This window comes from Cydia splendana, chromosome 1, assembly GCF_910591565.1.
Source record: "Cydia splendana chromosome 1, ilCydSple1.2, whole genome shotgun sequence".
NCBI classification, from domain to species: domain Eukaryota; kingdom Metazoa; phylum Arthropoda; class Insecta; order Lepidoptera; family Tortricidae; genus Cydia; species Cydia splendana.
Window position 1 is genome coordinate 15527128 of NC_085960.1, and position 14943 is coordinate 15542070.

A 14943-nucleotide genomic window follows, 5' to 3' on the forward strand; every position below is an offset into this window, starting at 1 on the left:
CAGTATACATAATTATGAACTCCTTATCGTTACATACCTACTGTTACCGTACTTACGTCAGCTAAACGGTCGCTCTATTGATCTCTTTTTTTTATAACAACATATTAGTGATTCGGCGGGCTGTGGTCAACCTGGTTGCATGCGTAAGTGGTGCGCACACACATCTCGTTTGAATCGCAGATGCGCATCCCGTTGTGCAAGTAGCAAATAGGTCAAACTAAAGCTGAACTAAAATATTGTTGTACCTAACTGCTACCAAAGGCACACTGATTCAAGAGATAGTTGGGCCTGGGCAATGTCTATTTTATCACTCTTTTAATTGCTTCATATGTGGTGGTTACCCATGGTCTAAGATCCCACATATATAGTCGACCTTCACCAATACGTCTGAAGGATGAAACTTATATTTTATGAAAGAAAATATGTTCCAGAACATAAATAAATAGGGTTGCTTAAAGAAATATGGTCAAGGCTATTTTTAATAAATATTTTATTTAAAAGCCTGGCAACCCTTATTTGTGACCGGATTTTCGCAGGCAACCCTATACTATTGTATTTGCAATAAAATTACCATCATTTTGATGTATAATTCAAGCGTCAGACAGATGAGAGAAATTATCGATATAAAATCACCTCTTTAAACACGGCAACCACATAATAGTGACCGGAAAAAGATAGGCAACCTAGTTTATTTATGTTGTACAAGTTATATACCTACTTTCCATTGAAACTTATTTCGTTCATCAGACAAATCGGTGAAATTGGACGAAAATATATTTTTTTTTTATTTATTCAAAATAGCCTTGATCATATTTCTTTAGGCAACCCTATTTATATATGTTCTGGAACATATTTTCTTTAATATTTTCATAGTTTCATCCGTCAGACAGATTGGTGAAGGTCGACCATATATGTGGGATCTCCTACTACCACTTGATGTCGTGATTACTTTATATGAGCTAACAGTGCAGTTGTTTCATTTTCATTTTGTAATTCATAAATTTATTACTTTCCATTTTTAGGTCAGGTTACCTGTACTAAAATACTATAAGTATATAATCAAACTATAATGATAAGGTAAATAGGTGTCTGAAATTTACCTCATCTCATAGCCGACGGCCATAGGGACTTTTTGGATTAAGATTGATTGATGAAACATTAAAGCAATAAAAAGGCAGTTAAGTGATTAAAAACTCCTACCAGAATATTTAAAAAATCGAAAAATTCTGGATAGTAGGTACCTACAGTACTTGCAGCTGTTTGTTTTCTACAAAGGAATTTCAATCAAAGAATTGCAAGCAATACATTTTAAGGGGTACCTACTTAATCTCAACTTTTACTTAGCAGGTCAGCTTTTATGAATTCAGCTAACTCCTTATCAAAACACAGAGAATATTCGTTTAAAAATTTACGGGTACTTAGGTACCTACTGTTTTTACTTATCCGAATAGTAGATCTAACAAGGAAGGGTACCCAACTGTCCGACTCCGATTTGTAATTATAATAAATAAATATAATAAATATATTTTTATATAAAAAATGAGTTTGTGGTGAAATGACAAAACACGTCCCCATTCTTTATTCATGTTCTCCAACATATAACGAAACCAGTAATTAATTATCAATTTTTTTGAACATGTCTCTTCTCAGAAATTAGGTTTGGTCAATTTTCAGTACTTTGAAGGCCATTTTCTCCTAACAGGTTGAGTTTGGGCAGCTAAAAAAAATACGTGTCCGTTATTTTAGACTACTCTATAACATATATCAAAATAAATCAAATCGGAGTCGGACAGTTGGGTACCCTTCCTTGTAAGGTATACGCATACCTACAGTACTTAATTAAAACTACAATTTTTAAAACGAGCTTCGTGTCTGTCTCATCTTATTTTCGGGTAGCAAAAAAAAGAACCCAAATGATATTTCAATGTCAAAATGATATTTCAATGTCAGTGTTCGTAAAGTACCCGTATATAATATAACATATGTTTGTATTGCGGTATGATTACGGTCATACTTTCCGCCCACGTTCAAGTTTCCCAATATCTCCGTCGCGACCCCTTTTTTATAGCCCAGCAAACTTCTTACAATCGCTATCTACTTGTGTGTAATATTGGGTGTGTTCCTAATGGCGTCTGGACAAGTGGACACTTAGGTGTATTAACTTGATATCGCAATTATTGTCATAAAAGTAAGCTAGGTAGAAGCTGTTGAAATCGAGTGTTACCTAGTGAAGTGACTTGCAAAGTTCCAATGTAAAATAAAACATTTAAAATAAGTATACCTGCGTAAAAAATTTACTCAAACATTAAAGTATTTAGGTCATTCTAATAAAATAAAGAAAATATGTTTAGCCATGAGGATATTATAATGATAATTGATAAACAACAGAGATTCTATATAAATAATAAATTATTGTACCTATAGTCCGTTGTTTTTAGCATTAGAAAGAACTTCGCAGAAGTAAGCTTGTGGTTCCAAATCCGGCACTTTTAGCGGTAATAATTTTAAGTAAATTATATGTATTGACCAAGCTACATTACATAATTCAATAATTATTAACAATTAAAGAGCATGATAAAAACTGCACGCTTGCTTCTGTGGAGTTCTTTCTAATGCTAAAAAAAACGAACTATAGGTACGTTTCAGCACGAGCAAAGAGAATTTGAAATAGAAGCGGATTGTCAAAGTAAATTACATAATTTACATTACATAGCCACGGTAAATTTACTGCCATCTTTTGACCGAATATTAAAACTGTTAGAACGCCATTTGACTTTGATCCTTATTCTTTCAGTGATATGTGTTAATTTGTTAAATATTGAAATTAACGCCATCTACTCGGCAGTAGGCCAAGGGTATGGTGCAATCTTTTCGAGCGATGGCGCCATAACCTTTGGCCTGCTGTCGAGTAGATGGCGTTAATTTCAATATTTAACAAATTAACACATATCAGTTAAAGAATAAGGATCAAAGTCAAATGGCGTTCTAACAGTTTTAATCTTTTGTCGAAAGATGGCAGTAAATTTACTGTGGCAACATAATTTACCATGACAGTAACTCTCTATACACTCTATTCTCTTTGGCACGAGTGAACTCACGTCGTCTCTACTCGTAATACAACAACGTTAAATTCTTGTTTATGTATTAAATCCCCTACTTCTTCCTTCTTGTTGCAGCAAGTGACATACTACGTGATCCGCACGGCTCTGCTCGCCGGGTGGTTCTGGGCGGCGGTGCTGACGTGCGCGCCGGTGCTGGGGCTCGGGCTGTACTACAACGAGAGCACCGGCTGCTGTATGCGCTACCGCATGGCTGTCGAGACTACCGACGTCGTCTACGCCTGGATCTACGTCACGTTCGGTGAGTGAAGATGATATACTACGTGATCCGCACGGCTCTGCTCGCCGGGTGGTTCTGGGCGGCGGTGCTGACGTGCGCGCCGGTGCTGGGGCTCGGGCTGTACTACAACGAGAGCACCGGCTGCTGTATGCGCTACCGCATGGCTGTCGAGACTACCGACGTGGTCTACGCCTGGATCTACGTCACGTTCGGTGAGTGAAGATGATATATAATACTACGTGATCCGCACGGCTCTGCTCGCCGGGTGGTTCTGGGCGGCGGTGCTGACGTGCACGCCGGTGCTGGGGCTCGGGCTGTAAGTACTACAACGAGAGCACCGGCTGCTGCATGCGTTACCGCATGGCTGTCGAGACTACCGACGTCGTCTACGCCTGGATCTACGTCACGTTCGGTGAGTGGAGATGATATACTACGTGATCCGCACGGCTCTGCTCGCCGGGTGGTTATGGGCGGCGGTGCTGACGTGCACGCCGGTGCTGGGGCTCGGGCTGTAAGTACTACAACGAGAGCACCGGCTGCTGCATGCGTTACCGCATGGCTGTCGAAACCACCGATGTCGTCTACGCATGGATCTACTTACGTCACGTTCGGTGAGTGGAGATGACATACTACGTGATCCGCACGGCTCTGAGGGTCTACCGCGAACCACGTTCGAAGTGTTGCCTCCCTGTCAACTTTACGGACAAATTTACAAGTGCGATAGAGAGGCAACACGTCGAACGTGGTTCGCGGTAAGCCCTCTGCTCGCCGGATGGTTCTGGGCGGCGGTGCGGTGATGAGCGCCGGTGCTGATTGCTAGTTTATCGATGCAGGATTACCTAGCATCGATTAGTATCAGATTTGAAAAATAACGATTGATGCCGCTTTCTAGTTGGCATCTTACGCAATAAAATCCTTATCCTAGGCGACCCGTGTCCCTATTTTATTTACATAGGACGGTTGTGCTCAATACATAAGGACCTAACTATTAGGTATATTTAAGTATATATATTTCTATTTATTCACTGATTTCAATAAAGTGACCCAGACGTCGAATAAACTATGTGGCCCATTTACCTAAATATTATCATCTTATGGAGGCTAGCACGACTGTCCACTCGCGATAAATACCGTTCTCCTCAGTCTAATTGGTACGGGATAGAATGACAGTCATTTGCTTGGTATGCAATACTTGTATGAAGGTACTTACAGTTACACTCGTCCATAAAGATACTTATAATATGATCACTTGGTTTCTAGGTGCCCTGCTGTGCGTGATTCTTGTATACTGCAACTTGGCGGTTATCCGCGCACTATACGAGATAAGCGCGCCTCGCGGGGCTCCTGTGATGCGCCGAGTCTCCAAGAGCAGCTGTCGGCAAAGAGCCACCGTGCCCGCCTCTGAAGCCGGCCACCACAATCCCGCCACGGCTGAGGAAGTCGCCTTCAGCAGACTTATGGCGACACTGTCTGTACTGTTCATGATCTGCTGGCTGCCACAAATGGTACGTGAACTTTTTCAATGCGTTATTAGTTCAGTGAAATTAGCTAAAATTACGGCATAATTAATAGAAGACTTTTTTTAATTGGGATATGTACGTTGTCGACCGAGGTTATTTTTCATCAACCCTCCCCACCCCTCCCCCCTCTGCGTCACCCCACCACACCCCCGCAAAGGGTCCAAAACCTAGTTTTTCTCAATTTTTAAGAAAACCGTTCAAGATACAGAAAAAGGGTGTAGGAACGAAGTGATCCTTATTAAATTTTCTACTTATCTCTTATACACACTATATTGCTATCACTTATAGTTTTTGCGCAATTCGTCACGGAAGATGCTATTTTTAGCATTTTCAGTGTTTTTTTCTTCTAATGACTTTTCTCAAATAACACTTACGATATCTTTCACGCTTTTAGGGTTCCGTACCTCAAAAGGAAAAACCGGAACCCTTATAAGATCACTCGTGCATCTGTCTGTCTGTCCGACCATTCCCCCCCCCCCCTTTATCTCTGAAACTACTGGGCCTAAAATTTTGAAAAAATACACAAAATAGTACTTTACCTATAGATAATAGGAAAACCTATTAGAAATGTGCAGTCAAGCGTGAGTCGGACTTATGTACGGAACCCTTGGAACGCGAGTTCGACTCGCACTTGACCGGTTTTTTTTATTTAAGTAAATAGTTAATATGTTATTTAAAATGGGTATTATTTATTGAAAGAGTTTGTGTATCTGGGGACCTTGTTCACTAGGGACGGTAAGCATGATAAGGGGTCATCCATTAATTACATCACACGTTTAGGGGGGGGAGGGGGTCAAGAAAATGTGACATGTTGTGACAAGGGGGAGAGGGGAGTCACAAACTTTGTGACGTCACTTTAACTTCATCAGTAACCAAAATTTTATTTTAATAATTTTATTTACTGTACAGTTCAAAAACAAGTTTTTGGAACGATAATCGTTTTTATTAGTTTAATTTATTTTCATAATCCGTTTTGGGTTATAAATTTACTAATATTTTGACAAAAAATTAATAATACTTAATTCGATTTGCCGATTTCGTTGAAAAAATGTAACGTCACACCGGGGGGGAGGGGTTTGCCAAATGTGACCAAGTGTGACAAGGAGGGGGGGAGGGGTCAAAAAACATTGAAATTCGTGTGACGTAATTAATCGATGACCCCTAAAGACATTGAAAGGAGAGTGAATGCTGGAAATCGTGTGAATGGGGCACTTAACGCTTTAATGAGCAGCGAGAAGGTGTCGCAAAAAGCACGGTTGGCTGTTCATAGAGGGGTGTTGGTGCCTACACTTATGTATGGTAGCGAAAGTTGGGTATGGCAGAAGAGGCATCAGAGCCAAGTGAATGCAGTGGAAATGAGAGCGCTGAGAAGTGTGTGTGGTGTGAGAGTGCAAGATAGAATTAGGAACAGTGTGATAAGGGAAAAGTGTGGACTGAATGTTGATGTAGTGACTAAAATTGAGAAAGGTATTTTGAGATGATTTGGACATGTGGAAAGAATGAGTGAAAGAAGGCCAACAAAGAGAGTGTATAAGGGAGAAGTGGAAGTGGGAGTTGGAAGGGGTCGACCTCGGCGGATTTTCTCTGATCAGATCGGGGAAATCCTGAAGAAAGGCCAGGTCAAGAGCACCCTAAACCGGCGAGCGTGTATGCGTGCGTGAATGTAATGAAAATGAAGGAATTGAAAGAGGTATGTCAGGATCGTAGCAAGTGGAAAACCGTGGTCTATGCCTACTCCTCCGGGAAATAGGCGTGATTATATGAATGTATGTGTTATTTATTATTAAACTACTTCATTTGACGATCCTATGCCATTTTTAAAATACATCGCCTTCAAATATTTTCAATGTCAGCTAATATCGTTATTAACCACTTGTCTGTATATGAAACGGATCCTGGCCGAAATTTATAGGTACAGCACAACCGAGGGTGAACCCACGATTTTTGATCACCACACACATCTTCTTCCTCGCGTTAGTTGTCGCTTTTCGGCGAAGGAAAACATCTTCAGGAAACATCCCAGTAATCCCAGTAAGGCCTAGTTTCCCCTCTGGGTTGGAAGGTCAGATGGCAGTCGCTTTCGTAAAAACTAGTGTCTACGTCAAATCACCAGATTAGTTGCCAGCGGACCCCAGGCTCCCATGAGCTGTGGCAAAATGCCGGGAACAACGCGAAGAAGATGATGAACTTTTCATGTGTGTGGTGGTCAAAAATCGTTAGTTCACCCTCGTTTGTGTTGTATAAAATTCGTTCAGCGGGCGCAGCACGGATTCTTTTTTATCGCCTATCACTATGCGCGTCCCTTTCGCACTTACATACTTGTTAGAGCGTAACAGGTGAGGCAACATAGAGGTACGATAATAGAGGGGAAACGGGGGAGGGGCCAAATGACCGAACGAGATACACTTATAGAACTTTCAGTAGGAGTAGCAAGAAAGCGGTAATATTGCTTGTCCTTGTCACAGTCTCACTTTTGTTTGTTCCCCACCATAAATTTAGTATGGGTTATGGTGGGCAACAAATAAAAATTTTCATTTCATTTCATTTCAATAACCCGACCGAAATACGTAGATAATTGTTTTTGGTATATTGTCAGGAATGTTAAAACGTGTTTTTAATATTGTCGCATTGCGTATACTTTGTCCCTCACGGAGGCACGCGCACACCACTTCTATAGGCTACCTTCTATGTGAGGCAAGCTATAAAAACGCGACCGTGCGATCTGTTTCACAGTCAAGTGGTTAATAGTAACGACGATGTTCGGTGAGCTTAAAAATGTTTGAAGACGATGTATGTTCAAAATGGCATAGCATCGTCAAATGAAGGAGTTTATTAATAAATAATACACCATTTTAAAGAACATATTAACTATTTATTTAAATTAAACAAAATTTGGCGATATCGTAAGTATATTTTGAGAAAAGTTATCTTACAAAAGAAAAAAAACGAAAAATTCTAAAAAAATTGCATACATGGTGACAGATTTCACAAAAACTATAAGTGATAGCACTATAGTGTGTATAAGAGATAAATAGCAAATTAACTAAGGATCACTTCGTTCCTACACACTTTTTCTATATCTTGAACGGTTTTCTTAAAAATTTAGAAAAACCGCGTTTCGGGCCCTTTGCGGGGGTGTGGGGGGGTGACGCAGAGGGGGGAGGGTTAGGGAGGGTTGATGAAAAATAACTTCGGTCCATAACGTACATATCCCAATTGAAAAAAGTCTTCTATTAATTATGCCAAGTTTTCCATATATTTTTTTCCAGAAGCAACGTACTATATCGTACGAGTTGCTTTACTAATTGGCTACTACCTACTCAGGACCGCAGAAATGTGACCTTGAATACCACCATTGTTCTTTTATCTATACATAATCATAAACCCTCTATGATGCGTTCAAAAACCGCAAATTACGACCAGTATAAACTGTTTTGTTACTACCATCACTTTTTTATTGCTGTATGAAATCGATTTTTTCGAACATCTCTGAAAATAAAAGCAATTTTATTTGTCACCCGTCGAGATGACTTATTATTCGAAATTAAGTGTCAATTGTAAACAATTTCAATAAATCTTGCATGTTACTATGATATTGAACGATATAGCAGCTGGATCCAGTTATTGTCTCTAGTTTGTCTCTAAATTAAAATTAACTACGACTGGGAGCATGTTGCGAGACATGCGTTGAAAATTGTTTTCATTTGCCGATTTACTTTCAGTTTATCTTGTAGGTAGGTACCTAATTAGTATGTAGGTAATCATTTATTTTGTTTTGTTGTTTATAAACAAAATAATCTAATTATAGCCAAACTTTTGTGTAAAATGAGAGATCAAAATATTTCGGAGACGCCATCTATCCGCAAGTTCCGCGAGAGAGAGACGATGCTGCACTGGCGGTCGTAACATGCGGTTCCTGAACTCATCATAGAGAGCTTATAATAGGACGGTGTGTGTAGATAAAACAGTACAACAACATGTAACTGTTTATAAATAGGTATTAAAACACTCGTCGTGTGATGTGTGATCCTTTCATGGCGCTCACTTATTCGATTCATACGAGTATACCTATACTTACTCGTATTTTATTTAATAATGCATTTCATTATGTAGCAGACACATAAACTACTATTACTGTGTCACAGTTACATTTACTGTCCAACGCAGAAGCTTACCTTGTAAATGTTATTAAGTTAGTATTTTCGCGTTTTCGGAACTTCCTAGTTCCGTAGTTAAAACACTGACTCCGACAAAAAGTGGCCTTACTGAGCAAAAAAGCGCGTCGGATGTCAAAGAATGGTTGCATCTAGTTATAGTGTGACCGTTAAATAAACAAGTGGGTTAAGGTTGGAGTTCGTTCGAGTTGCCCAGTTTTTTGGAATTTCCTTATCGGACGGTTTGCGGACGGGGGCTAGGCGAAAAAAAGTGTAAGATTTTGCCGCCACAGACAATACACCTGCGATCGATGCAAAAGTTTGATATTGGCGTCACAAGCCATGCGGCTACAAATATAATGACCACCAAAAAATACTTTGGTGCCCTAAATAAAAAAATCGTGCTTATCAAAAAAAAAATACTGAACACCAAAAAAATAAGGCCTAAAATTACAAAAGTACCACCGTTTTAATTACGACTGCACTTCAAATTGTATTCGAATACCAAATATATTGAATGATCACCAAAAATCATTAATGATCACCAAATCTTGAAGACCAAATTAATGCGATATTTTCACCTAAATAAACCACTATGATTACCAAAAAATTTATACATATCACCAAATAAAGTAAAATGATGCCAAAATTACTAGCCCCTCCCGCTCAACCCCCCGTACCCCGCACCGCATACCTACCTAACCTAACCTACTTTTCTAGTAGCATACTCAAATGCTACTAGAAAAGTACTAACCTAACCTAACCTACTTTTCTAGTAGCATACTCAAATGCTACAAGAAAAGTAGGTTAGGTTAGGTTTGAACTGCTATCAGTTAAGTGGGCTAGGTTAGCACTGCGACCCTTACAGAAAAGAAATGCTACTAGAAAAGTGGGTTAGGTTAGGTTTGAACTGCGACCCTTACAGAAAAGAAATGCTACTAGAAAAGTGGGTTAGGTTAGGTTTGAACTGCGACCCTTACAGAAAAGAAATGCTACTAGAAAAGAAAAGTGGGTTAGGTTAGGTTTGAACTGCGACCCATACAGAAACGGGTTACATATCAGAATACCAAAAACTGATTTACCTAATGTTGAATCACCTATGCTTGATTCACCTATTTTTAAATTACCTATCAATCATTTTACCTAAACATTGACTGACCTAAGTTTATAATACCTAAGCTTAAATAACCTAATGGACGAAATACCTAATGCACGATATACCTAATGCACGTTTTACCTACTGCACGTTTCACCTAAAGCTATTGTACCTAATGCACGAATCACCTATACCTGATATACCTAATGGACGATACACCTAAAGCTGATATACCTAATGAACGATGTACCTAAATTTGATTTATCTAATGGACGAAATACCTAAAACTGTTAAACCTATCGCACGAAATACCTAAAGTTGATATACTTCCTGCACGCATTACCTAATGTCGATATGCCTAATGCACGGAATACCTAAAGTCTATATACCTAGTACAAAATTCATATCATTTTGCCGAATGATCAAGTGGCAACTCCACCCAATAAATCGTATGATTTCCCAACCTTACAGTAGAAACTGTTTGTTTGAATAACAACTTAAAAATACACTTTTTGAAACGCTACTTTTTAGGTAGTAGAATGATTTCTGAAGTCTAATACAAAATTAGTTATCTTATCTTATCAAAAACTTAATTTTTGTAAGTTAACATCATGGCGATGAAATAAAAGTCGGTTTTGGCACTGTTTGGTCGCAGTTAACCTAACACGCTCCTCCTCGCTTTGCTCGTCGTCGCACCTATCTCGACTCTGGCAAATGACTAGACCTTATATTATAATAAAAAATAGTAAGTCAATTGAATGATTTGGCTAAAAAATTTATACCAAATATTGTAAGTACTTATGTCTTAATAATATTCTACTAAACAATAATTATATTTTTGATTTTAGGTACATATTTTGTTCACTAAGTGCATCGAGTTCAGGTATTTCGTGCATTAGGTGTATCGAATTTAGGTATTTCGTTCATTAGGTATGTTAACTTTAGGTAATTTGATCATTAGGTATACCGACTTTAGGTAATTCGTGCAGTAGGTATGTTAACTTTAGGCAATGCGATCATTAGGAATACCGAGTTTAGGTATTTCGTGCATTAGGTATATCAACATTAGGTGTTTCATGTATTAGGTATATTAGCTTTAGGTATTTCGAGTATTAGGTGTTTCAACTTTAGGTAAATCGAGCATAGGTATTCTGAGCTTAGGTAAACCAATTGTAGGTGAAACGTGCAATAGGTAATTCGTTCATTAGTTGTTATGAGCTTAGGTTAATTGGTCATTAGGTATTTAAAAAAATAGGTGAAACGAGCATAGGTGATTCAACATTAGGTAAATCGATTTTCGGTATTCTGATATGTAACCCAGAAACGAAATTCTACTAGAAAAGTGGGTTAGGTTAGGTTAGAAAAAGGTGACGAAGTGGATTAATTAATTTAATAGGATATCGATATATTAAATATTTGCACATTTTTAATTAAAATGTGGTTACAATTTTGGTGGTCATTTACTATTTTTGGGTTTACAATTATTATTTTGGAGTCATTTGCTTTAATAGGATAGCAAGATTTAAAAATTTGGTTATTATTTTACATTAAAATGGAGTTCTAATTTTGGTGGTCATTTACTATTTTTGGGTTTACAATGATTATTTTGGTGTCACTTTATTTAATAGGATAGCAAGATGTAAAAATTTGGTTATCATTTCACATTAAAATGGGGTTTGAAATTTGGTAATCATTTACAATTTTTGGGTTAATAATGATTAGTTTGGTGTCATTTCCTTGAATAGGATAGTAAAATGTAATAAAATTGGTAATCATTTCACATTAAAATGGTGTTATAATTTTGGTGATCATTTATTATTTTAGGGTGGTAAAGTAGATTTTTTTGGTATTAAATTTTACTAAATCTGGTGATCAGTTAAATAGCAGCCAAGCCATACACATGCGATTGATGCAAAAGTTTGATATTGGCGTCACAAGCCATACACCTGCGATTGATGCAAAAGTTTGATATTGGCGTCACAAGCCATACTAGTGAACAGAACAGTACAGAACAGAACTGAACAATACAGAACAGAACAAAACAGACCCGAGACACAAGGCACAAGACAAGACAAGCGCATGAACATGAACGTGAACATGAATACGTCACCATCATCACCAGCCTTTCTTAACTTCGTTCCAACTTCCAACACTCGATCACCATTTTTTTTTCGTACTAAGAGTCTAGAGTGAGTAATTGAGTATTATTTGATGGCGACGGTGAAGATATTAATAAACAACATACCTACCACAACAATAGTACATTGTAGGAGAGGACGGAAAACCGCTAAAAGATGGACGAGTGCGTTTGAGGGCCGACACGTTAGTGGAGGCCCTCAAATAATACGAAATAAAATTAGGTTATTTATAGGATCAATTTCTTGTTTTAAAAAAAGAGAAATGTCAAAACCATTCACTTCACTTTTTTTTTACTTTTGTAGCTGTTAGTGTTTTTTTAGCAAAAAACGCTTGTAAGTTTAGAGTCGGTTTGAAGCAAATAACAGAAAAACGCCTCTTAAAAGTGATAAAAAAAGTAAAAAAGGCTGGATCTGAAAATACTTACTGAATTGGATAGTGTAAATTGTGTTTGACTAAAAATACAAGAAACACGTATACGTATCTACGTTCGCTATAAAAATGAGTTCTTCTAGTGAAGGAAATAATATATTCTTACGCTGACGCCTACCGAAATTCAAGAGACAGCACTGGCAGTGGCTAGTAATTTCCTACCAGACAAATCGCGGGCTAGTACTTATAGTTATGCAAATGTTTTCTTATTTCCTCGCAGTAGTCGTGAAAAGCACTATGTAATGCCTCGGTCGGAAACGCTAAAGATGGACTCGTATTATTTGAGGGCCTCCACTAACGTGTCGGCCCTCAAACGCACTCGTCCGTCTTTTAGCGGTTTTCCGTCCTCTCCTACAATGTACTATTTATTGATTTTTATGTTTTAAATGATACTCATTGCTGTAGCGAACCGTCACCAATGACAGATGATGATAACAATGAAACATTGTAGTACCTAGTAGTGGTTCAGGTGCTACAGCCATTGCCTACTTTCCAGCTTGGTTTTAGACCATCTATTGCCACATTTCCGAACAGTGGCGTGAAAAATAAATAGGAGGTTGACAAACCCTACCACCAGAATTTTCGTACTGCCAAAGGAAATTATAGGAATACATATTTAATATTAAATTTCCTTAACACCTGATCGAGGAAGGATCAAAGCGTTCAAATTATCCCTTACGCGCGAAAAATGTGATAATCTCCTTCAAATATTCAGTTCAAATATTCTTTAATATGCATCTTACAGACATTTTATATGCCATAATAAATACTTAGTAGGAGTATATACGTCAGTGATGATCTGATGATTAATTTTTCATGTTAACATTTTTTTTATTTTAATCTGTAGTTAAGGAAAAAAAATAACGTAAATGACGTGTCTAAGTACACATACAAATTCTGTGTACAAATTATTATACGCCTTGATTATTGTCTAAGGTACCTTCTTATTATTCTTAATCATTAACGTAAACGAGTGTACGTACCGAGCAACAGCAAAAATTCACAGCCTTGTTCTGGTGTAATTCCAAGGCCGAAGAGCAAATACCTACCCCCCAGGGAAACGTTTCAGCAGGTCACTCTTCCGGAGTTTCAGTGTACTTAACTCATTGTGGATTGTGGGCGCTCGGCAACTATTTATGTAGGTATATACCTATCAATGTCGGCGGTGATGGCGGAAAACTTTGGAAACCCTTATGGTCTTGAAGGCCAGTATTCTGAGAGCGGGGAAAAATTGTTTGGTTACGATTTCGAGTGGTATCAATGTTAATAATGTTAGTGTAATAATAATAGTGTCCACAGAACTCGATTTCCACCAACTTGCCTATTTTAAAAACGTGTCAATATTAGTAAAACCTGCTTAAGACGATTCTGAGGGGACCTAGCAAAAAAGCGTCTTAAACGGGAAATCGAATTAAACGTGAAATAAAACTAGTATTATTTATTGTACAAACACCGCAGCGGTGATAATGAGCGAATGATATCTAATTAAGTGTAGGTAGGTGTGGTAGGGATAAGTTCATACGCGGTTAAATAATCTAGGAACACTAACGATAGGCTCCATTAGAAAATTTAGAAAGTCGTGGAGTAACTAACTGTAAATAAAAATCTGGGAGCGACAGCTTGCACTGATAGCTTGCACTCCGTGGTCCATAACCCGACACAAGAACAGCCGATTCAACGGAGCCACGCCGTTTTGTCGCATAAATAGTGTTTAGTTTTTAAGTTTATAAAATATACTAGATGAAAACCCGGCTTCGCTCGGGTAAAATAAATAATAATAATAGATACTCATTTTGAATTAAGTAATTATTTACTTTTAGACTTCAAACCTTCATCATGGCGGTTACATACCTATCTCATCTCAGAAAACTTTAAATCCGTAACATACAGTTATAACTCTAAAAACTTACTATTTCGATATATCTAAAAACAAATATGTAATTAAAAAACCTAACCTAACCCACTTTTCTGGTAACAGTTCGGTTCTGTAAGGGTCGCAGTTCTAACCTAACCTAACCCACTTCTGGTTGCAGTTTGGTTCTATAAGGATTACAGCTCTAACCTGACCCACTGTTCTGATCGCAGATCGGTTCTGTAAAAGCCGCATTTATAACCTAACCCACTTTCCAATCTCAAAAGAGGGAACCCTTTTGTACCTACCCTTCATGGCACTAAAATAAAAGTACATATGGAAATTAAGACTACGATTTCATTCTTTAATATTAAAGCCTGTCCGTTAAATATTAAATTCGATTACAAAAAAAAA

General features: G+C 37.9%; 1 protein-coding gene across 1 annotated transcript in view; it reads left to right on the forward strand.

The window, feature by feature from the left end:
- Window positions 1-14943, forward strand: part of LOC134796459 (prostaglandin E2 receptor EP3 subtype) — a 57774-nt gene that overhangs the window by 20694 nt on the left and 22137 nt on the right. Inside the window, exons 3-4 of the mRNA XM_063768655.1 lie at window positions 3177-3360; window positions 4600-4844. Coding sequence (XP_063624725.1) covers window positions 3177-3360; window positions 4600-4844 — 429 coding nt within the window. The remainder of the gene's footprint in view (window positions 1-3176; window positions 3361-4599; window positions 4845-14943) is intronic.